Below are 25287 nucleotides of genomic sequence, written 5' to 3' on the forward strand. Positions count from 1 at the left end.
TGGTTAGCTCAAAATGCTGAGCTGATGTGCAGACTCGAGAAAAGCCGGCTGAATTCAGTGTTGTACATTGTATGGTGCTGACTCCTGCAGCTTTCTTTTAACTGTTTGTGATTTTGTGGGAACAGGAAGGAGCTAGCCCTGTGTTAAGAATGAAGACTGAACATTTGCCTGACTTTTTTGTATTACATCTCCACAGTATATATAAACATGTGTTATTCCAACCCTAGAGTTGGCAGCTTTTTGGGCAGTGTTTGTAAGTGCTCTTGGCTACATCTTTTTTTTTTTTTTTTCTTAATGTGTAAAGCACTATAGATATAGAATATTATGTTGTTTGCTTTTTCTGTGCCCAGAATGTCCTCTCCAATAAGAGGGCAAGTTTCCTAGCCCTTGAACTGGAAGGTCAGCTGGGCCCCGTGCACGGCTGGCCAGGATAATGTAGGCTCAGGCGCGCGTCGGGAGCAGGGTAAAGCGGGGGGGGGGGGGGGGGGGGGAGCACATAAGGGAGGCAGTTAGGTCAGGCAGGGGTCAGGGGAAGTAGCAGAGGGCGTGGAGTAAGGAGGAGGGGTAGGCAAGGTACGGCTGCAATGTTGGCAGGCCGTAATTGGTGGGAAGCCCAGAGGGGGATCTTGAGGGGGCGGAGTCTCGGGGCAGGGCGGCGTTGGTTTCACTTCGCTGCGACTGCCCTGAGAGCCGGTCGACTGTTTTTCTTTTCTGGCTGCGCTTTAAAAAAAAAAAAAATTATAAAATAAAAATAAAACAAGGCAAGTGATAATTTTGTGGGCAGCTGGAAGGATTGGAGCGGTGGGCTCTGCTGACTTTGGACGGCTCTCCGGGCCTTCGTGTTGAAGGCATTCGCGCCGGGTCTGATGGAGTCGGAGGAAGCTGCCTCTGTGCCCGGGGAGCTGGAGGAGGGCGGTGACTTGCCGCGACGGGAGCTCGTGTCCGTCCCCTTTGCGGCGGATTGGGTGAGTCCTGTGCCGCTCGGGGTGGCCGGAGTTGGGGGGCTGATGGCGGTGGAGGGTGGGGGTGTCGGCGACGGGGTGCGGCTGAGTCCGCGGCGGGACGGCGGTCCTGGTCGTGGGAGGGCAGGGCGTGGCGCCGGTAGTGTGCGGGCTTCGCGGGCTTCCAGGTCGCGATCGCGGGCGCCGGGCAGGGGGAGAGGACGGGGGGCGCGGTTTCCCGAGCTGGCGTGGAGCGTAGCTGGCGGTGTGGGGTGTGAAGGTCCTGGGCAGGGCATGGGGACGGCTGGTGGTGCTTGCGGGGGGTGTAGCCGGGGGGTAGCGGCTTGCGGGGCCGGTAAGGGCACTGAGGCGGAGCGGGGTAGGTCGGCGTGCAGCTTCTGGGCCGCCTTCGCGTGCCGTTTCCCTTGGCGGGGATGTCCCTGAGGGGTGGCAGGCGGGGTGGCCTCGGGCAGATGCGAGGGGGGGCTTCGGGGAGCTGGGTTGGCAGGAGGGGCGGGAGGACTTGATGGCCTGGGGGGGGGCGTCGGGCCAGCCATCTGTTGCATGGCTGGAGGAGCGGGGTCCGATGGCCCGGGAGGGGCCTGTTGCAGGCCGGGGGGGTGCAGCGTGGAGCGTGAATGGCGGGGAGTTGGGGATGCGGGATTCCCTTGTTTTCCCGCCCGGCACAGCGGGTTCCCTTTCCCCTCGAGGCTCCAGTGGGGGTAGGGGTCGGTCTGGGGACTTTGTTCCTCGGTCTGGGCCTGGTTCGGGGCGCGGGGAGTCGGGGGCGGGAGCCGCGGCTCCTGTTCTTGGTCCTGGACGGGCGGCGGGTGTGGTCGGGGAGCTTGGGCTGGTCTCTCCTGTCCCTGTTTGTGTTCCTCAGCAGGACTTGACGGGTGCGGAGTGGGAAGAGCCTGGGTCGTCGAGGCAGGAGGCTTGGCGGAATGCGCCACCCAGTGAGGAGGGACGGGCGCCTAGGCCTTTGGCTGCAGCGCCAGGCTTGCTTGCAGTGGATCGGAGGACGCCGGGTGAGTTGGTCTTCTTTCCCACCGCAGGTGTTCGCGAGGGATCTGAGGGGGGACACCCCGGGGGGATGGGGTTGAAGCGGACGTCGGTGGGGGGGTTCGGCAGCCCATGGTTGGCGAGGTTGACCCGAAGGATGGGGGGGGTCGGGCGAGGAAGGTTCGTGCGAAGAAGTCCAAGTCAAAACGGCGGCGCGCCCGGGATAGTTCGTCGGGGTCTTCGTCTTCTTCTTCGTCGTCCTCGACCTCCTCGTCTGACTCTGCGGGGTCGGTGAAGGCGGCTTCTAGGTCCAGGGGGGCGGTGCGGGGTACCCCGGCCTTGGTCGCGCTTACGGAATTATGGGAAGAGGTGCCCCGGGCGGTCCGGAAGAAGATACGGCGCCTAGGTTCGTTGATATTTTTAAGCTGCTGGAGGGGCGTCGGGGGAGGAGGAAGGACAAGAAGAAACGGGACAAGAGTGGGCGCTTTCCCGGGTCGCGGGTGCCGATTGCGCGGAATATCCATAACTGGATGCGTTCGTTTTTGAGGCTGGCGAGCGTGATTGGTCACTATGACCCATCGCAGTATGGGCCTCTGTTGGCATACGGGGATGCGATTTTGGCTGCTAGTAAGACCTATGAAGGCTGGTCGTGGCTAAACTACGACGAGCGCTTCCGGGACCGGATGGAAGAAAACCGGTTTATGTCCTGGGGTACGCAGGATGTCGGCTTGTGGTTGACGCAAATGGCCTCCAAAGTCCCCGGGGGGGGTTTGGGGGTGGGTGCGTCGCAGGGGGTAGCTTCTTTTCGGCCATTTCGTCCGGGGTGCCCCGCGGCTAGTGCGGGGAAGGCTGGTGCGGGGGGCAGTGACGTCTGTTGGCGGTTCAACAGATCCCAATGCATGTTTACGGACTGCAAATTCCGGTGCGCGTCTTGTGGTGGGGGGCACCCCGCGTTCAAATGTGTTAGGAAGCCGGGAGATGGCTCGGGGCCCGCTCCTGGGCCGAAAGGGGCAGGTAAGTAACCGTTTCGGTAGGGCGGCCACTCCTGTCCGCATAGAAGCGATGCGTCCGTGGTTGCAGGGGTACCCGATGGCAGGGATGGCGGAAGTGTTGTTGCGGGGTTTTACACGGGGGTTTCAGATCCCGTGTTCGGGGGGGGGACCAGTGGGGTGGGGGGTTGCGTTGTCCTTCGGTGACCCGTTTGTCTCACGTAGTGCGGGCTAAATTGCAGGCGGAGATTGATTTGGGTCGTATCGCGGGTCCTTTTGCGGAGCCCCCGTTTCCGGACTTGGTGCTTTCACCATTGGCGGTGGTGCCTAAACGGGAGCCGGGTAAGTATCGTTTGATTCATAACTTGTCCTTTCCTGAAGGGGGCTCTGTGAACGACGCTATTCCCAAGGAATTGTGCGGGGTGCGTTATGCTTCATTCGATTCGGCCGTCCGGGTGATTTTCCGTTGTGGCCAGGGTGCGCTGCTGGCAAAGGTTGACATCGAGGCGGCTTTCCGATTGTTGCCCGTAGATCCTGAGAATTTTCGTTTGTTGGGTTTTCGTTTCCAGCGGGGCTTTTATTTTGATATGTGCATGCCAATGGGTTGCTCCATAGCGTGCGCTTATTTTGAGGCGTTTAGCTCCTTTTTGCATTGGGTGGTGGAGTGCCGCTCGGGGTCTTCAAACATCGTTCGTTATTTAGATGATTTTCTGCTGGTGGGTGCTGCGGACACGGACGCATGTGCGGAGTTGTTGCACTGTTTCCAGGCGGTCGCTCTGGAATTTGGGATTCCTCTTGCGGGGGACAAGACGGAAGGGCCTTGCACTACTTTGGTGTTTTTGGGGATTGAGGTGGACTCGGTCGCGATGGAGTCGCGTTTGCCCCTGGAGAAGGTTGAGCGTTTGCGGGGTCTGGTGAGCTCCGCGTTGCGTCGGCCCAAGTTAATGCTTGTCGAGCTGCAATCGCTGGTGGGGAATCTCAATTTTGCGTGTCGGGTGATTCCGATGGGTCGGGTTTTTCTGAGACGGTTGACTAGGGCCACGGCGGGGGTGGGGAAGAAGCATTACAGGGTTCGGGTGACCAGCTCGATGAAGGAAGATTTGCTGGTGTGGGATCGGTTTTTGGTTGGGTTTAACGGGATTGCGTTCTGGCAGGAGGATCCGCTGTCCAACCACGACCTGGAGTTGTTTACGGACGCGGCGGGCTCTTTCGGTTTTGGTGCCTACTTTCATGGGGCGTGGTGCGCGGCGGCGTGGCCGGAGGATTGGGTGGTGTCTGGTACTACAAGGAATATTACGTTCCTTGAGCTTTTCCCGATTGTGGTTGCCTTGCACATTTGGGGGGATAGTTTGAGAGACAAGAGGGTTGTGTTTTGGTGTGATAACATGGGAGTGGTGGAGGTTATCAATCGGCGGGCTGCTAGGTGCCTCCGGGTGTCTGACTTGTTGAGGGAGTTGGTGCTGCGTTGTATGTCGTGCAATGTGACAGTTTGGGCCCGTCATGTGCCGGGGGTTGCTAACGGTGTGGCTGACTCTCTTTCTCGTTTCCAGTGGGAGCGATTTCGAGAGTTGGCCCCGGATGCGGATCCTTCTGGAGCAGTGGTACCGTCTTTCCTCTGGAGCTTGGGTTCCCCGAAGCCTGGAGAATGCTGCGGGCTTCACTAGCCCCTTCAACGTGGGCAAGTTACGTGGGAGGTGCTCGGAAGGTTTCGGTTGTGTTGTCTGCGGCGGGATGGGGTGGGGGCCCTGTTTCGGATGTTGCCCTTCTTCGCTTCCTGGAGCACAGTAAGGCGGCAGGCTTCTCTAGAGTGGCGGTGGCTCGGCAGTTGTCTGGTTTTTCCTTCTTTATGAGGGCGCATGGCTGGGGTTTTCCTTCGGGAAGGTTTGTGGTTCGGCGTGTGTTGGCCGGTTGGGCTAAGGCGGTGGGCAGGAGAGTAGACAAACGTCTCCCGATCACGCATGATATTTTGTTGCGATTGCTGGCTGCGTTGCCGAGTATATGTTTTTCTTGTTACGAAACGGGTCTTTTCCGAGTGGCGTTTGTTTTTTGCCTTTTTCGGGGCTTTTCGGATTAGCGAGTTGGTGGCTCGGTCCGCAACCAGTGCGGATTTTCCGGGTTTATTGGCCAGGCATGTGACGGTTACTAATCGTTCGGTGTCCATTTGTATCCCGCGGTCCAAGACGGATCAGCAGGGTAAGGGGTTGTCTGTGGTGTTGTGTGCTGTGCCGGGATTGCCATCGTGCCCGGTGAACAACGCGGTGCATTATTGCCGGGGGCGGGCGTCGGGGCCGGCGCAGTTTTTGATTCATGAGAACCTGCGCCCGCTGACTAAGTATCAGTTTGAGGTGGTTCTGCGTTCGGCGTTGTCGTCATTGGGCTTGGATGTTGGTCGTTTTGGGACCCATTCGTTTCGGATTGGGGCAGCGACTGCCGCGGACTCCGCTGGCTTGTCCGGGGAGGTGATTCGTAGGATTGGGCGGTGGCGTTCGGACTCGTTCCGCAGTTATGTGCGTCCGGGTCAGGGGCAGTTTTGAACGGGTCTAACTCTGTTTTTCCTTCCAGGTGCGGAGTCTGCAGGACATGCTGGGTGGATCCTTGGGCACTCTTTCACCTATTGGGCGCACAGGCATGCCTGCGGACGGCCATACGGGCCACATCTGGACTTACAGACGCGGGGGGTTGCTTTGCACTGGTTGGGGCGTCGGGGTATGGTGTGGGCCGAGCTGCTTCCTTGCGTGCGGGAGGGTTTGGAGCGGCTCTGTGCCCCTAGGGCGTTGGTAATTCATTTGGGAGGGAATGACTGGGGCAAAATGACGGGACGGCAGTTCATCAGTATGGTCCGTCAGGATCTGATGTTGGTATCTCTGCTGTTGCCGTCCACTGTTTTGCTTTGGTCGGATATTATCGCCAGGCCGGCTGAATTGGATAAGGTAATTTGGCGCAGGAGCAGATCCAAGGCGAACCAGCAAATTGGCTCGTGGCTGGTTTTCCGGGGCGGGCGGCATATTAAGTATGATTGGTCTTGGGGGACGGCCACGGGACTTTTTGGCAAGGATGGAGTACATCTGTCCTTTATCGGAATGGACTTATTCCTTAATTCAATTCAGGAGGCCTTGGAGACGGTATTTCCCTTGTAGTTGGGCCGCATCTTTGGGGGGCACGGGACATGTATGCCCGTGTCTGTGGCGGATGGCCCGAGCCGGTACAGCTTGTATAGCATAATGAGTAAGATGGAATTATGTGGTAATTAATGAACGGTGGACAACTGGGATAGTTGTCGGATGTGGATTCCTTGCTCGTCAGTGGCGGGAGTCCCCTGGTCTGGCTCCTTGCTCGTCAGTGGCGGGAGTCCCCTGGCCTGGCCCCTTGCTCGTCAGCGGCGGGGGCCGCCGGGTTGGCTCCTTGCTGGCAGATGGCGGGGGCCGGAACCCGGGAAGGGTCGAGGAACGAGCCGTATGGCTGGCGGGGGATCGTCCTGCTAGAGGAGTGGTGGACGATGGTCGGAGATGTTGTTAAAATGTTATGTTAATTCAATGGCTCGGACCTCCAAGTTATTAAAGCTGCGGCCCAGTTAACCCAAAGTTTGTTGTCAGTTGCATTTATTCAAGGTGTGAACGGGGGTGGATGCGAACGAGCGATGTCCTGGATGCCTGCATTATGGAAGGTCAGCTGGGCCCCGTGCACAGCTGGCCAGGATAATGTAGGCTCAGGCGCGCGTCGGGAGCAGGGTAAAGCGGGGGGGGGGGGGGGGGGGGAGCACATAAGGGAGGCAGTTAGGTCAGGCAGGGGTCAGGGGAAGTAGCAGAGGGCGTGGAGTAAGGAGGAGGGGTAGGCAAGGCACGGCTGCGGTGTTGGCAGGCCGTAATTGGTGGGAAGCCCAGAGGGGGATCTTGAGGGGGCGGAGTCTCGGGGCAGGGCGGCGTTGGTTTCACTTCGCCGCGACTGCCCTGAGAGCCGGTCGACTGTTTTCCCTCCCACCCACCCCTTTTCTAATTTGTTTGGTTTGTACTTGTTGTTTCCTTGTTTGTCGCAGTTGGCGGATGGCCCGAGCCGGTACAGCTTGTATAGCATAATGAGTAAGATGTAATTATGTGGTAATTAATGAACGGTGGACAACTGGGATAGTTGTCGGATGTGGATTCCTTGCTCGTCAGTGGCGGGAGTCCCCTGGTCTGGCTCCTTGCTCGTCAGTGGCGGGAGTCCCCTGGCCTGGCCCCTTGCTCGCCAGCGGCGGGGCCGCCGGGTTGGCTCCTTGCTGGCAGATGGCGGGGGCCGGAACCCGGGAAGGGTCGAGGAACGAGCCGTATGGCTGGCGGGGGATCGTCCTGCTAGAGGAGTGGTGGACGATGGTCGGAGATGTTGTTAAAATGTTATGTTAATTCAATGGCTCGGACCTCCAAGTTATTAAAGCTGCGGCCCAGTTAACCCAAAGTTTGTTGTCAGTTGCATTTATTCAAGGTGTGAACGGGGGTGGATGCGAACGAGCGATGTCCTGGATGCCTGCATTATAGGTAAACTGCCTGTCTGAATAGTGTTTCACTCAACCTGACTAAAAGTAGGCGTGGGGTTTTCTAGTGGGATTGAGGGGAGGTGTTCCCAGGAGCATGTTTAGGACATGTGGTGTTCTCCATATGAAATTCACCTGCACAAAAAGCAGGTGCAAAACTTTGCAGGTACTTTGTACCCCTGATAGGTTCCAAAGGGAGAAAATCTGCACTTGTGGACTTTGCATGTAGGCAGACCATTTTGAAAATTGCTTCCTTAAGCATATAGCGCAACCCTTTGCTATTTTTCAAAGGGCTAATTTCTGTGTAAACACAGCATTCATTCTAATAAAGAAGTGGGGTTGGCTGCTTGGCTCGATGAATGTTACCCACAAAATCTACCCAGTGCATTCTGTGTGTTTCAGAAAAAATTACTACCAAAAGGTGCTCGATTACTCCTGAAAAAGAAACATTTATATAAATAAAAATCCAGATATGATGGTTTTTACTGGACCAGTTGGTATTGCAACCTGCAGGACCATCTGCCTATGTCAAGTCTGTAGTATAAAAACAGAGCAAACAACATCAGTCTCAAGTATTAGATCTGCCAGCACAAGCTGAGCAATGAGTCCTGTGCTCGACCAAGTTCCTGTGATGTTCTGTTCATTGGGCATAGAGTGAGCACTGTCCTCCTTCCTGCTGCAGCCGAGTCCTGTAGCGTCAAGGACACAGAAAGAGAGGAGAAGGGAATGTTCTCTCTGGTTCATTCCAAAAACTGCCTTCATTAGTCTTATTGCACTGTGTTGAGCTGAAAAGTCATTCTAGAAAATGAAAGTGCGTTACGATGAACCATCTCGGTTACAGCACTGTGGTTTCCGAGCTCACAATGCCAGCATCCTTTGCCATGGAGGAGAAATGTCCCTGTTGCTGGAGGAGTTCTTCGGGGCTGTCAAATTCTACAACTTTACCAGCATCTAGCACCATAACTCTGAAAACCAGAAAAATGAACATTGTCAGATTTCTGTAAGCTGTTCTTAAGACCACAGCTTCATGGGGATAAAATGATGCAGAGGAGTCTTGTTTCCTCTTCTGATCAGAATATGGCCTTTTCTCTTTTTTTTTTTGCAGTTCTTCTGACTCTTGTAGCCGCTATCCCCCCCCCCCCTTTTATCAGTCCTGTGTTGGTCATGTGAGGATTTCCATAAGCTGGATAGCTGGAAGCATTTTCTAAAATCCTGAAACTGTTTCATTTCTGAGACTACCTACCTAGGTTCAACTCATCTGCTTCCTTTTCTCTCCACGGAGTCTGAAAGACTGAGTCCCTCTCTGCTTACCTGCTGTTATCCATGATTGTATGAAGTCGATGTGCAATAGTCAGAACGGTGCAGTTGGAAAATTCGCTGCGGATTGTCAGCTGGATCAGATTATCGGTTTCTAGGTCAACTGCAGCTGTCGCCTCATCTAGGATCAGGATCTTTGACTTCCGGAGCAAGGCTCGTGCAAGACACACCAGCTGTCTCTGACCGACACTTTAAGTTAACAACAAATAGGAATTATGATATCTACTCAAATAATATATCTAATGTAATAAGGATAAACTGGATTAATTTTTCCCTCACCCAGTCTTTTCCTCAGTTATTAGTTACCTGAGATTTTCACCCCCTTCAGTCACTTCATAATGCAGCTTCTCTGGGAGCCCCATGGCATGCTGTTTGAGATGAGCCAGTTCCAATGCCTTCCATACCTCCTCATCAGAGTAGTTGTTAAATGGATCCAAATTCATTCTCAAGGTCCCAGAGAACAACACTGGATCCTGCAGAGATTAACAAAAATGGTGTAAAATAAAGATACAGACAAAGGGAAACAGGCACCAAACCCTTAAGGTTTGGTGCCTGTCAGCAAAGGATTCTGAATAATGTAGTGCATGGACTTTTAAAAGCACACAGTTATATATATTGAATGATATTTGAAAGACATTAAACAATATATGCTTACCAGTGAGACACTAAATAAAGAGTTGTGGGCTGCTAAGTAAGCATCAGTGTCAGTGCAAGGCAAAATTAAGTGAGCTCCAGAATAACTACAGACAGGGGTGGCTCAAGGCAATCTGCTGCCTGAGGCCCCCCCCCACCCCACCCCAGCCTCATGCAGGTGAAATCACCAAGGGCCAGGGCAGGGGGACGGCAATGGAGGGTGAAGTGACTTGCCCAAGGTCACAAGGAATGGCAATAGGATTTGAAGCCTGGCTTCCCTTGTTTGCATCCCACTGCTCTAACCACTTAGTTTTTGGGCCTGTTATTTTTTTGTTCTCAGTCTTTAGCATCCACAGTAGGGGGTGCCGGAGAAATATTCAATGAGGCGGGGTGGCCTTTGGCTGCCCCACCTCCTGGCTCTGGGACTTCTCCATTCTCTATTGCCTGCCTCCCACCCTTCTCCAGGATCTGCCCCTTCTGGGTGTGAGAGGTTGGTGACTGGTGGGACTCTGTGTGTATGACACATTCTCTCTTAAAGCTGATACAAGGGAATTAGATGCCCTAGACAAACCTTACAGCCTTTCATTCCCTCTTCCCTCCCCTCCCTACATAATTAAAACTTATGCATTCGTTTTCCATTTTAAAATTTAACTTCCCCAACCTAAAAAGGCAGATTGCATATAGAAAATAGACATTCAAAGTACACCCTTCTGAAGTAAAACAATCACTTACAACAACATATATACTATCTGCAAAAAAACCCCACACTTTCAATAATAGTTTACTAGACTTAATAAACTACCTTTCTCATAGTAATCAAGGTGGTTTACTGGATCCCATATGGTACTGGGCCTATGGTAAAGTGCACTGGGTGTGGACTTGGCCCACAGAAAGCCAGGAATAAACTGAACCACAATTCCACTATAGTAAGCCTCCCATATCATAATTGCCAGCACTCAACCTATGAGAAAGCCATACTGCAAATATATCAGGCCCTAAACACTAATTCACCTTCTATTAGGAAAACATATTAAAGCCAGGTTGTATATCCCTAAACAGAAACTACTTGCTAGCAGAATACCTAAAGGCTCAGTCACACATGCAGAACACAGATAGACTCTCATCAAATACAAATAAAGAGATCATAAACTATAAATTGAAACGTGCAGACAAAAACTGAACTGGAAATCACAAGAAGCCAAACTGTAAGCAATGCAAACACAATCAAGAAATATAAAACATTAAACATACCAATAAAAAGAATGTCAAATCTGCTGATAAATTCAGCCAATTAAAAACATGTATAAAAATGTTTAAAATATTACCAAACACTAATAAAATATTTCAAAACAGCAGATACATCACATCCAATAATTAAAACTAGGATGGGGTCTGCTGTCAGCCATCGAGTGCTCCTCCTCTCTTAGGTTGCCATTTATGGGGTGGGTGGCAGGAGTTCCATTTATCCCGATGTCGGGACAAACGCAACTCCTGCTGCCTGGGGTTAGGGACGTATCACCACTGAGCTGATCGGGCAGGGGTTTAGTGTATCCCTGCCCAATCCAATGTTTGACTCTGGAGGCAGGAGGAGGCAGCAGCTTCGGTAGAGGTGTTTTGGAGGGGCACTTTTTGCTGCTCCAAAATTCTGCCTGAGGCCGCCGTCTCATCCTACCTCATGATAGAACAGCTCCTGACTACAGAGCACAGAATTAAAGACAAAGAAAGTGAAAAATATCAAATAAGGTATAGAGCAGGATAAGCAACTCTGGTCCTTGAATGCTGTAGTCAGGTCTTATTTTCAGAATATCCACAATGCTTGAGATATACATGAATGCAGTGCCTCCATTGTATGCAAATATAGCACATGCATATTCATTATGGATATCCATATCCTGAAAACCAGAACTGTTTGTGGCACTCCAGGACCAGAGTTGCCTAGCCCAGGTATAGGGCCATAGTAAAACATTGAATAAAAGATTCCTATATAGCTTTGCCACCTTCTCTCCCCCACATTCACCTACAGCACCTTGAGTGAGCCTAATCCTGTTGGATTTTGGAAGGTAAGCAGCGTCGGACCAGTTCAGTATTTGAATGAGAGACTACCTAGCAAGATTAAGTACAGAAAAAATTCTCATGGCCAGAGTCCCTGAAAATTCATAAAGCAGCAGGGAGAAGGAAACAAAATGACCCATTTTCTTTGTGCTTGCCTTAGAGCAGCTGCTCCATAGAGAAGACAGATAACACATGGATGCATACAGCTTTACTCTCAGAAGAAAATTACATTTGAAGGAAAGGTTCAGCAAATCCTCACTGGTTGTGTGCATATATCTTGAAAGAGAACCCAGAATATTTTTCTTTACAATATATTTTTGGCACTTATCCTTTCACAGTTTTAAAATAGTATTATAAATGTGAAAATAGCAATGAAAGTACATCATTAAAAACTAAAGCAGAGTTGGCCAGCTCCAGTCCTCAAGAGCCTGGTTTTCAGGATGTCCATAATGAGTATACAAAAGATATATTTGCATACAATGGAAGCAGTTCTACAAACCTGTCTTGTGCATATTCATTTTGGATATCATAAGAACATAAGAAAATGCCAAAGTGGGTCAGACCAAGGGTCCATCAATCCCAGCATCCTGTTTCCAACGGTGGCCAATCCAGGCCATAAGAACCTGGCAAGTACCCAAAAACTAAGTCTATTCCATGTTACCATTGCTAATGGCAGTGGCTATTCTCTAACGGGCGGATTTTAAAAGCCTTGCTCACCGGCGCGCCTATTTTCCATAGGCCGCCGGCGTGCACAGAGCCCCGGGACGCGCGTAGGTCCCGGGGTTTTCGGAAGGGGGCGTGTCGGGGGCGGGGCCGACCGACGCGGCGTTTTGGGGGCGGGATGCGGCGTTCCGGGGGCGGGCCCGTGGGCGTGGTTTCAGCCCGGGGCGTTCCAGGGGCGTGGCCGCGCCCTCCGGAACCTCCCCCGGGTCGGGTCTCGCTGGCGCGCGTGGATTTACGTTTCCCTCCGGGAGGCGTAAATCCATGGATAAAGGTAGGGGGGGGGTTTAGATAGAGGAAGGGAGGGGAAGGTGAGGGGAGGGCGAAAGAGAGTTCCCTCCGAGGCCGCTCCGATTTCGGAGCGGCCTCGGAGGGAACGGAGGCAGGCTGCGCGGCTCGGCGCGCGCCGGCTGCCCAAAATCGGCAGCCTTGCGTGCGCCGATCCAGGATTTTAGAGGATACGCGCGGCTATGCGCGTATTTTATAAAATCCAGCGTACTTTTGTTTGCGCCTGCTGCGCAAACAAAAGTACGCGATCGCTCAGTTTTTAAAAATATACCCCTAAGTGAACTTAATAGCAGGTAATGGACTTCTTCTCCAAGAACTTATCCAATCCTTTTTTAAACACAGCTATATTAACTGCACTGACCACATCCTCTGGTATCAAATTCCAGAGTTTAACTGTGCATTGAGTAAAAAAGAACTTTCTCCAATTAGTTTTAAATGTGCCCCATGCTAACTTCATGGGGTGCCCCTAGTCTTTCTACTATCCGAAAGAGTAAATTACCGATTCACATCTACCCGTTCTAGACCTCTCATGATTTTAAACACCTCTATCATATCCCCCCTCAGTCGTCTCTTCTCCAAGCTGAAAAGTCCTAACCTCTTTAGTCTTTCCTCGTAGGGAAGTTGTTCCATTCTCCTTATCATTTTGGTAGCCCTTCTCTGTACCTTCTCCATCGCAATTATATCTTTTTTGAGATACGGCGACCAGAATTGTACATGGTATTCAAGGTGCGGTCTTACCATGGAGCGATACAGAGGCATTATGACATTTTCCGTTTTATTCACCATTCCCTTTCTAATAATTCCCAACATTCTGTTTGCTTTTTTGACTGCCGCAGCACACTGAACCGACGATTTCAATGTGTTATCCACTATGACACCTAGATCTCTTTCTTGGGTTGTAGCACCTAATATGGAACCCAACATTGTGTAATTATAGCATGGGTTATTTTTTCCCTATATGCATCACCTTGCACTTATCCACATTAAATTTCATCTGCCATTTGGATGCCCAATTTTCCAGTCTCACAAGGTCTTCCTGCAATTTATCACAATCTGCTTGTGATTTAACTACTCTGAACAATTTTGTGTCATCTGCAAATTTGATTATCTCACTCGTATTTCTTTCCAGATCATTTATAATTAGAATTAATGACTGCACTACTCATCAGAAGTTGACTTGGTTTAGATATAGTTTCAAATAACTAAGCATTCTAAGCTTCCAATAGGACTTGTGGACTAAAGTTTGACATAGTTCTTAAGGTTAAGGTTGGTATCAATGATCACCTCTTGATTACTGTAAAGTATAACAATACATAGCCATAGCTATCATTGTGCAAGGCTCAAAATGCACAAAAGATTAACATTCATTAGCATAACATCTAATGAATGTTAATAATAGCATAGCTGCTGTATCCCACTACTGAAGTAAGACCACTAAAGAAGCAAAGTGTGAACAAGAAGCCACTTTAAAATAAATGAGTCTTATTAAAATGAATGATCTCATTCTATATCCCCTTCTTTCCCTCGCTGTGAAGTCAAAGATATGGAACCTAGTAATATGCATGTTATACAGAGCCAAGGAAGTGTAAATTCGATTTGGAACAGGTTGAGAGCTTGTCTACAGAAATGCTGGTGATATCACTGAGAATTGTCAAAGAAGACTAATGAAAAGAATATTTATAGGCTGGGTGCATAAATGTATGAGGAATGCAAACGGGAAGCAAAGTCCTCACCTGGGGGATGATGGTCAGCCTTTGTCTCAGATCATGGAGGCCAATGGTTGAAATGTCCACGCCATCAATCACGATCGTCCCTCCAGCAGACTCAATGATCCGGAAAATGCAGTTTGTGAGGGAGGATTTTCCAGCACCAGTTCTGCCCACAATGCCAACCTGGGAAAAATAATCACCCAAAGACTGAGCTATGTATCAGTGCAGTGGAAGTGTCCATGGCACCACTCATAAGTACTGCATGGTTCAGTACTCTAATCAGATCTAAAGCTATCAATCAGCCAAAATCCACAAAAAAGGAGCAACATGCATATAGGAGTCCATTTTGAGTAAGCAGGGTCGCTTGAAAATCTTCCTAAAATGGAGTAAAAATTACCCATGTTTACTTACACTAGCTGTTTCTGTCCAGTGACCTATGTGGATAAAACTACATACATATACTGTGAAATCCAACCTACAGACCCCCTCAGGAGCACTTATGTACCAAAAAGCAAATGTGGGGAGAAATACATGCATATGTTTTTTAACCACTACGTCGGGGGTTAATTTGCTAAATGCTGGGTCTAAGCTGCTAACTCCCACAATTAGTCAGCTAGAGCTTTGTGAAAATCTAACTTAGCTCTCTCACACTCACTGGTTTACAGCCATGGATTTCTTTCTGTATGTTGTGTTGACATACTTCCTTTTTGAACTCTTTGTTTAGTTTTTACACTTACCGTAGAACTGTAAGCATGATTTATCCATTCTATATCAATTAGAATTAGGAAATGCAGACCTTTATTTACTGGGCCTTTAACTGAAAATTCTACGGAAGAGTTTAAGCCATAGGAAGCAGGGCTAAAATGTCACCCAAATGATGCCATTGGCTGTTTACTTGATTTAAAGGGCCAGTGAAGATGGGCCAACATTGACTTGCTCTTGTATTTATAGTAAAATCTTTGATCTCTCTGAGAATCTTCCAGGTTCCTATACTGCTTTTGACATCAGTACATGGAAAAGAATCTGACCTGAGAATTGTCTACAGCACTGGACAAGCCTCTGTAAACTGCCACCTATTGCACAATTCTTCAGTCAAACATATAAGTGGCATTGTCAGCTCATGCAGTAGCAAATGCAATTAAATACCACCATCAGCCATGTAAAACAAACAAAACTCTATTTAACCTAAAACCTCACCTGTTTTGATTCTTAGACCCAGCACCTTCTTCTTGGCTAGGCCAGGGCTGTAAATACTGCCAAGATAGTATTCACTGCCTCTGGGAGGGAGGGAGTCCTATTGGCCATGAATTAATGACACTTAGCTGTGGACCTCAGCTTGCACTTGTATCCAGGATGCAAAGGGGGACACAGTTTGTGCCTCTCAGCTGAGGACTGTCACTGTGATACTTAGGCTGAGTTAGGAATTTATTTATTTGTTTGTTTGTATTCTGCTTTATGGCACTTCAAAGTGTGCATTAAAGCAGATTACATTCAGGTACTACAGGTATTTCTATATCCCCCAAGGGCTTATAATCCAATTTTCTACCTGAGGCAATGGAGGGTAAAGGGACTTTCCCAAGGTCACAAGGAGCAGGGGCCGTTAGAGCTGGAAGCCCAAAAATGAGTAATAAGAAGCAATTTCTTAAAAAAGAAACCTTCACAGATGGAACAGTTTTTAATGCTGCTATGAAATTAAGGTCAAACAACATTGACCAAAAAGGTCCTAAAATGTTACCGCCATCACAAATGGAAAATTCCACTGATGCACAGGTTTTAAATGGCATCAATCCAAATCCCCCAAAACTCCATAAACAGAAAAGATCTAGAACTGGAGACTCTTCTCTTGAGCCATCTGCACTTTTAGGTGGAGTGACATCTTGGCCACTTCAACAGGCAGCACTCTCCTTTCTCTTTAGCGATGATGGTCTTATTACAAGCCCAGCCTGATGGAAAGTTCTTTTGCGATATCAGAGCAAATTATGTCTGTAATCTGCCATGAGCAAGTCCTGGTAAAATGGCGGACTACAACTCTTGTAATAAATAAACTCCACATTCAAATCTGTGCTAGGCTTAACTTTTACAGATATTTCTGAATAGGAAGGTAAAGTGGGGGGGGTGCGATCTGATTGAAAAACCCTTGGCACTGGTTCACGTTCTTCTTACCTTCTCGGTACCGTCAATGTCACATGTTACCCCATGAAGTACTAAATCCAGCTCTGGGCGATATCGAACTTTATAGTCAATAAACCGAACCTCTCCTTTCTCTGGCCAGTTTGGTGGGGGGCGCTGTTCTGTCACCCATGGAGCCTGAAACAATACAGAAAAGAGAAGCGAATGGACATATGCATCTCAGGAAGGATCATGAGCATATTTGACAGGAATATTAATATTATATGCACACATTACAGGGAAAAGAACTAGCTCCAGTCCAATGTAGACATTTAAAAATAAAATATACCCATTCTGGGGCTGGGGATACTCCAAAGGCAGTATTCACAGCCCCCCAGTGGGGGGAGAGAGTCATGAATCATTGATCATGGCCACATTTAGAGCCCAGGATGTAAGGCCCAGCAAGGAGCTGTGATGCATGGCTCCTGGTCTCGGGACAGTGGGAGGAAGGGAAAATCTCTGGGAAGTGGTGAGCGAAGGCTCAAGGTGCCAGATCTCAGCACAGGTTCTGAATGAGCTAGAAGGAAAAAGAGAAAGGACCAAAAGACAATATATTAGAGATGTGCTTCGTGTAAAAATTTCATGTCGGGCTTCATTTCGGGGCCCCCCATGGGAATTTCTTTTTTCCCGTGGTTCAGGGGTTTTTTTTTTGGGGGGGGGGCATGATTTTGAGGTTAGTGCACACTAACCTGGCAGAGTTAGCGCATGCTAACTAAAAAAAGAATTTTTTACAAAATTTCAGAAAACATTCAATCGTTTTTCGGTTCTCCCAAACCATTCCTAATTCGGGAAAAATGATTGCACATCCCTATAATATATAGCTAGATATATCTGCCAGTTAGTGAACTATGCCTGCTTGACACTACAAAGTTAAATATGCAACAGCAAGCTGGAGAGATAGGGAGAGCCTGGGAAAAGCCTCCAGCGTTCCAGCATGCTAGATATCCATGATCTGGATGATTTATGCTGCTCGTAGGATCACTTCGTTAACTTTCAATCACAGACTTGTATTTTCCCATTTCTAGTTACAACTAGATATTTTGTAACAAACCAACACGTTTCGGTTTATGAACATTAATAGACAGCTTAGATGACAAGCCATCAACGCCATAATTGGCAACTTCTATGCTAGGGCCAGATTTCCTCGGCTTTTATCCCATAAACACAGAATAGGAACAGCGCCTCAGTAAATCAGGCCTCCTACATTATGGGTCAGAAATTATACACCTTTGGATGGAGAGGCAGAAGAGGGAAGATCTGTTTTGTAAAGTCAATAAAACAACTTTAGGGGATTATTTATACCGGGATAGCTGCACATTAACAATGCTACATGTTCCTTTTATCCTTGATAATAAATGTCCAGGGGGCTGGGTGTTATCACCAAATAATTGTCTGGCTAAATGCCCTGAACTGGAAGTCAGAGCATCTAATGAAACAATAACATTTACCTGGTGAAGCTGCCCTCCGTCAAGGGCGTTGTCACTGAAAATAAATGGACACCGGCACTAAAGCAAACATCTGACAGTACCATGTCATAGAAAACCCGCACTTAAAGGGGAAGCAGATTGCATTATCTGACAAATCCTGGTCAATTGCTGTAGGTGATGCCACTCATTACACCAGAAGCTGTTTGTATACATCACACATGGCTTCCTTAGAGATTAAAAGTGGCTCTGTCTTTGACCTGTACTTTTCAGAATCCTCATTTGCCCCACCCCCTGTTCTCCGTTTCCCTCCGTGTCAGCTCGCTTCCCACCTCATTCGCCACCTTGATGTACTCATTCACTCTCTCCACGGCCACAATGTTGGTCTCCAGTTCTGACGTCATCCTCACCAGCCAGTTCAGGGTCTGGGTTATCTGTCAAGCACAGAAAAAGAAATGGGCTTGTGATCGGCAGCGTGGCAGCACAAATAAGCACAGGAACGCCGAGAGATTGCACGCACTTTAACCGGATCCCATTTTATATATTAGTGGCTTGCGGTAAGTTATTCTGCGTCACATGGAAGAATAATAGTGGGATGTAAGTGCGCGATTGGTTACAGCACCGGACGCTATTGGGGCAATTATAAAAAGTGCCCGCACTGGAACAAAGACCACACGTTGCAGCATCCCTAGCCAACTCCCCCCACAGTGATCATCTTCCATAATCAGTAACCCTTGGGAATGAAGGGTAAGGCTCTTGACTTTGCCTTCTCACCCCCCACCCCCAGTTATTCACCTAGAGATGCCTGCTTCATTGGGTGTTGCTGAGGATAAGAAGTGCCTCTAGGATTAATCAATGACTTGACCACAGGTGCTGTACAAGACCTGGCTCTGACTCCCGGGCTAGGCTAGGGCTGTGGATGCAGCGTTCACAGCCCTTGAGGGATGAGATGGTCTCAGTAATCACTCAGTAGCAACACCTTAGTGGCCATACTTAAGGTCCATGTTAGCTAGGTGAGACCAAAAAAAAAAAAGGGAGGGGAGATAGCCCCAAGTAGGTACAAATAAAGGATCATGGTACCATAGCCAAATAAAGGCTGGTTCTGACTGACTGGAAATTCAAAAGGAGCAGGACAAAATTGTCATGCCACAAAACAAATTATGCCTTGAGAATTAAGAAAAATGAACTACAATTTAGAACTGAGAATTTCTGTTGCCCTGCAAATGTATAAAAAAAGTATTCTTCAAATGATGAGCAGCTTCCTAGGAATCAAGAATATTTTATGAGTCCAATTACCTTCATATCTTTAATGATTAACATGTGAGGCTCAAGACCAGGCAGCTAGGTAAAGAAAGTGCTGCTGCTTGTGATAAGGAAATCCCATGCTGATTAAAAGGGAAATTGTACTAAGACAGTAATGAGGCCAATACTTGTTTACAAAGCAGAGTGTTGGCCTGCGAGAAAGAAAGAGCAAGCAGTGGGTGTGACTGAGATGAGGATGTGGCACTGGATGCTTGGGGTGGGGGGGGGGGGGGGGGGGATGCAACGTGATAAGGCCAGGAAGGAATTAGTTAGGAAAAAGCTGAAAGTTGCTGAGATCACAGGGTAAGGGAAAGTAGACTAGGATGTTTCGGATATGTGGAAAGAAGAAATGAATGTCACAGAAGCAAGAAGGAAATGGAGACTGGGGCAGGGGCGGTTCTATAATGAGGCAGGGTGAGGTGGCCACTTCAGGCGGCAGAATTTTGAGGTGGCAAAAAAAATGCCCTTCTCAGAACGCCACAGTGGCATCTGCCTCACCCTGCCTGCCCCTGCCGCGGCTGCCAACCCAGGCCGGCGGCAGCAGAAAAGAGGAGGGTCGTTGCTGCGGGCCGCCGCCGCCAGAGGCCAGGCCAGTGGCGTGGAGAAAGGAGGAGGGCCACCGATGCAGGCCAAGCCAGCGGCATGGAGGAGGGAGGAGGGATGCCAGGCCGGTGGCAGCTGAAGGGAGGAGGGAAGGGGGGGGGGAGGGCGAGCAAGGGGTGGAGCGAGAGGGGGTGCAAATCTTGTACCTCATCTCAGGTGGTAGATTGCCTTGAGCTGCCCCTGGTCTAGGGGGTAGGGGGAGGGCCAGAGGAAAACAAAAAAAAAGATGTGGATCAATCCCATTCACCAGGATATTGAGTCCTGCAGCTCAAGCAGGAGAACTGTGCTTGATCAGACAGACGAGCGGAGGGTGGCTAAAATTAGGGACCCCATATAAGTGGGAACCATACATGACAGAAGAAGAATTAGATGCCACAAAGAAAGCTTGCCCATTCCTTCTGAATTAGGGCATCAGGTTTTGCATGTGAGTATTCTTGTGCTTACAAGTTAAATAATGAAGCCTTCAGATTAGTTAACGGCTCCTTTCAAATGTGCTGGAGGACCTTTGCTAAATTTAAGAAGCAGGAACAAGGATACCATTTTACTTTTAGCAGATGATTTTACTTACACACATTTTTCTGTGGATTATTTTTTTTTTTATTTCTGAATATGCAATAGTTAAATCCTTGGGGGAAAACAATTGCTTTATATTCTGCAAATAAACTGACTTGCAGATATTTTGGCCAAAATGTACATAGGGTGGTATAAGGTAAGGGTTCTAAACGCAGTCCTCAGGATACACTTAGCCAGTCAGGTTTTCAGGACATCCACAATGAATTTGCATGAGGTAGATTTGCATACTTGATAACTTTCAAAACGACACACATGAGCACATCTGCGCACATACATCAGCAAATGCCCAGGTATGTGAACTTTTTATAGCATATTCCTGCATATGCACGCATGTTATAAAATACCCTGGCCGTGCACACACATATGCGCACAAATCCTACTTTTACCGCATAAATGGGGAAAACTAAAAGGGGCGCACGCCAATGCCATTCCCAGTTTTTCCACTTCGTCCTCAGCTCGCCCAGTTAAGAGAGAGGCCCTCCAAGCCCCCTGGTTTGATAGCCTTCACTCTCGCCAGTTAGCCAGGACTCTTAAAACCCCGCAGATCTGCCTAGTTTTCTTTAAATTTTAACTTACACGGCATCCAAAGCAGAAGTAAAGTTACACTGCAGGGGGCCTTGGTGCACGTCAGGTTGAGTCAGTATTCACGTGCACATGCTGGGGTACATTTTAAAAGACAGCGCGCGCGAACAAATGTACGCTGGATTTTATAAGATACGCGCGTAGCCGAACGTATCTTATAAAATTTGGGGTCGGCGCGCACAAGGGGTGCACATTTGTGCAACTTGCGCGCGCTGAGCCCTGCGCGCGCTGCCCGTTCCCTCCCAGGCCGCTCCGAAATCAGAGCAGCCTTGGAGGGAACTTTCCTTCCGCCACCCCCCCCCATCTTTGTCGCACAAGTTACGCCTGCTCGAAGCAGGCGTAACTTTGCGCGCACTGGGCCGGCTGCCGCGCACCATGTTCCGGTCCGGGGGCTGGTCCGGAGGCCGCGGCCACGCCCGCAGCACCTCCCCCGGATGACGCGCCGACCGCATCACGCCCCCGACACGCCCCCCGATGACGCATCGACTGCATCACGCCCCCGACACGCCCACCCCAAGAAAGCCCCGGTACTTACGCACGTCCCGGGGCTTTGTGCGTGCCGGAAGCCTATGCAATATAGGCTTGGCGCGTGCAGGGGCATTTTAAAAGGGTTACGCGCGTACCTTATGCCCGTAACCCTTTTAAAATCCGGCCCTTTATGTTCATACCCTGAAATGCCCATGCCCTGCCCAGACCATGCCCATGGCACAACCCTTTTTGAAAACTTTCAAGATGTGCATGCTATGGGAGATATGTGCATATCTCGGTGGCTTTTAAAATCCGCTCAGCAAGTGCAAGCCCAACTTCTTGGCACATTCCCTAATTAATGCGTATGCTGGACTTTTAAAATTCACCTCTATGGAAGCAATGCATGCAGATCTATCTCATGCATATTCATTGTGGATATCCTTGAAAACCTAACAGGATAGGTACAGGATAGGTGGGTCTTGAGGACTGGGTTGAAAACCACTGAAGGGAGATGAACTTTTGTTCTCGACAGAGTTTCTCAAACCTGTTCTGGGGACCCCACAGCCAGTCAGGTTTTCAAGATATGTACAATGAATATGTATGAGATAAATGTGCATACCAAGGAGACTCAGTATATGCAAATCTATCTCATGCATATTTATTGTGGATATCCTGAAAACCCGACTGGTTGTGGGGTCCCCAGGACAGATTTGGGAAGCTCTGTTCTTGGATTTCTAGTTTATAATTCCGTATTCTAATCACAAGACTACACCTTCCCCTTATTGTGATTGGTAGTTTACATATACTTAGTTATAAATTCACAAATAGTTCTAAATCACCTGAAACAGAAACAGTATTTGAAGCATATATATTTCTGTATAAAGACCTGAATGAGACAAGCACAACAGATGAGGGTAAAAATGGAAATCAAGTAGAGCAGTGCTTCTCAACCCAGTCCTCGGGGCACCCTTAGCTAGCCAGATTTCAGGACATCCACAGTGAATATGGATAAGACTGATTTGCATACAAGGGAGGCAGTACATGCAAATCTATCTCATGCATATTCATTGTGGATATCCTGAAAACCTGACTGGCTAGGTGTGTCTCGAGGGCTGGGTTGAGAAGCACTGAAGAGGAGGGTGAGATATTGCACCAGGCAGGGGCAGGCACCTGGGCAGAATCCATGGGCCTCAAAGCTCTTTATCTACCACCAATCTCTCTGTCTCTGTTTGTCTTTTTCATGGCACTCACATTTAGAGCAGAAGAAATGGACAATCCAACAATTCCACTATTCACCGAATTTCTCGCTAGCACGGCAAAAAGTGCAGAGAAGAACACAGTGCAATTTCCAACAAACTCCAGGCGAATCGCAAGCCACCTGTAGCAGAAAGAATACAGTGGGGTGAATTTTCAAGGCTGATTAAGCCTGGCATCATGCATCTAACAGCAGGCACCACAAAAAGAGGAGGGGGATTTAAAAAAAAAAAAAAAAAGGCCACTAGACTTGCAGTCCTGGTGCTGACAATTCTTCTATTTAAGCATAAAAGATTTAGATGACCAAAGAAGCTTAAGTTTCAAAGTGATAGACTTTTTAGAGTGTGTAATGCTTTCACTTGAATAGTGTTTTATTTTATTTATATTTTGCTTTTTGGTGCTTCAAAGCAGATTAGATTCAGGTATTTCCCTATGGCCAGAGGGCTCATAATCTAATTTGCACCTGAGGCAACAGAGGGTAACGTGACTTGTCCAAGGTCACAAGGAGTGGTAGTAGGATTTGAACCCTGGTTTGTAGCCTGCTGCTTTAACCACTAGGCTACTCCTTCAATGATCAAGTTTCTGCACCTACAAATGTGCCTTTCCATGCACATCATTTGTGTGTGTGAAGCAGACTCACAGAGGCTACTGTATATTTGACTTTCCTGCAAAGAATAGGACATAGCTGAAAAAAAAAATCAATTCATCAAAAACTGTCAATGATTCAACCACCATCAGTCAATAACTATCAAAATTAACAGTGCATATATTTCACTATGAAACATGGTCCAAAATATAAATATGTGCAGTTTACACAGAAAGAGCCTATAAATCTACCCATGATAAAAAAAAAATTACATTTGAAAGCAAAGTTGTATTTTTAACTTAAAACAAAAATTATTTTCAATATATTTTGCTGTACCTATAGTCAAGAATGTAGAATCAAAACTGCTACAAAATAATGAGGATCCATATCAAGAAATATCATTCTCCGAGGACAAGCAAGATGGTAATCCTCACACATGGGTGGCATCATTGGACGGAGCCTAGCACAGAAAACTTATATCAAAATTTCTAGAACTTTGAGCCTCATTGAGCATGCTCAGCATGCATTACACCACTTGTCCAAGTAGGATCCCCTTCACTCTCTTCTTTTCTGAAGAGCCTGACATTTTGCAGTTGAGTAAGAACCTCACTTTGCCAATTTTTTGGCCTGCTTTTTCAAGTCTTAACTTTTAGCAATTCTTTTTTCGCTGCCTTGCGCGGTCAACATGGAGTCCCCCGGTTTTCCTTTTAGCATCCTAGATTGTTTTTTTGATATGTATTGGTAAGTTTACTTTTGTTGTTGATACCCCGGGTTGGCAGTGTGCTCTGTACCCAATGGCCATCAACAGCTGCCATTGATTTCGATCTTACATCCCTTTTATTTCATGGCGACATAACCATGTAGGTTTTTATGCAGTGCCTCAGGTGTGCAAGGATCATGTCTATCATGTACTCACAGGATAGATGTGCTCTCTGCCTTAGGGCATTGCAGAACATCAGGGGTTGCAGCAAGTGTGCCAAGATGACCCCAAAGGGATGTATTGTCTGACTAGATAAGATGGAGTGTTTCTTCGGGCTGGCAAAGACCAATCCATAGGCATCAGCATTGAGGGACCTTGGAGCTGCACCGATGGACATCAAGCCTTCAACATCAGCAAGGCCGTTGGCTCTGTCGAGGTCATCGGCTGAAAGCGACACCGGAGACTGGCCATCATTGGATTCCTCCAGGTCGATGGCATCAGGTTCATCATTTTCAACCTCAGCACCAGGGAAGGACCATGCTGAGCATCAAGGGAAGCCAAAGAAGCATTGGCATCGGTCCCCGTTGATGTACGGTGTGGGGCATGAGGATGCACCAGCTCATGTTGTGATACCCTCAAAGCAACCCCACAGCAAGCTATACCAGTCCTGCATCGATGCTGGGGTGTACACCATGGATTCTATGGGTCCTGATGCCAGCCATTGATCCTGCTCTCGGTTCCAAAGAGGATTTGGTTACACCTCCTGTGTCCCAGCCTGCTTTGGCATCGGCAATGTTGAAGAAGGAATTGGAGAGACGTGTGTAGCTGGCCATAGAGAAGGTGATGCATGGCCTTGGCATTGCAGCACCGATGGCACTGACACTGGCACCATCGCTCCGCGAGCCACTGCTGGAATCCCTGCATGTGCTCATCAGTGTGTTACTGACCCAGCTGGCGTAGGTTCCCAGGGCAGTATCAATGCCCTGGGCACTCCTTTGCCTCCTGCTGATCCAGTCATTGTGGCCGGGTCCTCAGAGGAGGAAACTCCCGAGACTGGCAAAGGCTGTAGCCCCTCATCCAATTCCATCGATTCCTGCACTGCTGGATGAAGGCCAAGCACCCAGGGCCCCGTCTGATGACAGTGGGGATGAGGGCATGTATGGCCCTTGGGAGGATGACTCATCTGTGGTCTCTGAAAATACTTCTAATGGTCTCCCCTTAGATCCATCTCCTCCAGAGAATCCAACAGAGGATCAAAGGAAGTCCCTGCCAGAAGACCTCTCCTTCGCAGGTTTTATCTGGTTGATGGTGGAAGTAATCTCTTTTCAGTTAATGGCTGAAAAGGATATCAGGTATAAAATGATTGCTATCCTCCAGTTCATGGAGCCTCATAAGGAGATCGTGATAGTCCCAGTGCAGGAGATCCTTGTGGAGTTACTGCTGAGGATGTGGGAATACCCTTTTGCGG

The 25287-nt window shown here is 48.7% G+C and overlaps 1 protein-coding gene across 1 annotated transcript in view; it reads right to left on the reverse strand.

Annotated features, from left to right (window-relative positions):
- Positions 1-7444: 7444 nt before the first annotated feature.
- ABCC2 (ATP binding cassette subfamily C member 2) overlaps positions 7445-25287 on the reverse strand; it is a 149309-nt gene continuing 131466 nt past the window's right edge. Inside the window, exons 26-32 of the mRNA XM_029610078.1 lie at positions 22531-22657; positions 18084-18185; positions 16322-16465; positions 14183-14341; positions 9063-9229; positions 8751-8945; positions 7445-8404 (exon numbers count right to left, since the gene is read on the reverse strand). Coding sequence (XP_029465938.1) covers positions 8275-8404; positions 8751-8945; positions 9063-9229; positions 14183-14341; positions 16322-16465; positions 18084-18185; positions 22531-22657 — 1024 coding nt within the window. The 3' untranslated portion in view covers positions 7445-8274. The remainder of the gene's footprint in view (positions 8405-8750; positions 8946-9062; positions 9230-14182; positions 14342-16321; positions 16466-18083; positions 18186-22530; positions 22658-25287) is intronic.

This window comes from Rhinatrema bivittatum, chromosome 7 (assembly GCF_901001135.1).
Source record: "Rhinatrema bivittatum chromosome 7, aRhiBiv1.1, whole genome shotgun sequence".
Taxonomy (NCBI): Eukaryota; Metazoa; Chordata; class Amphibia; order Gymnophiona; family Rhinatrematidae; genus Rhinatrema; species Rhinatrema bivittatum.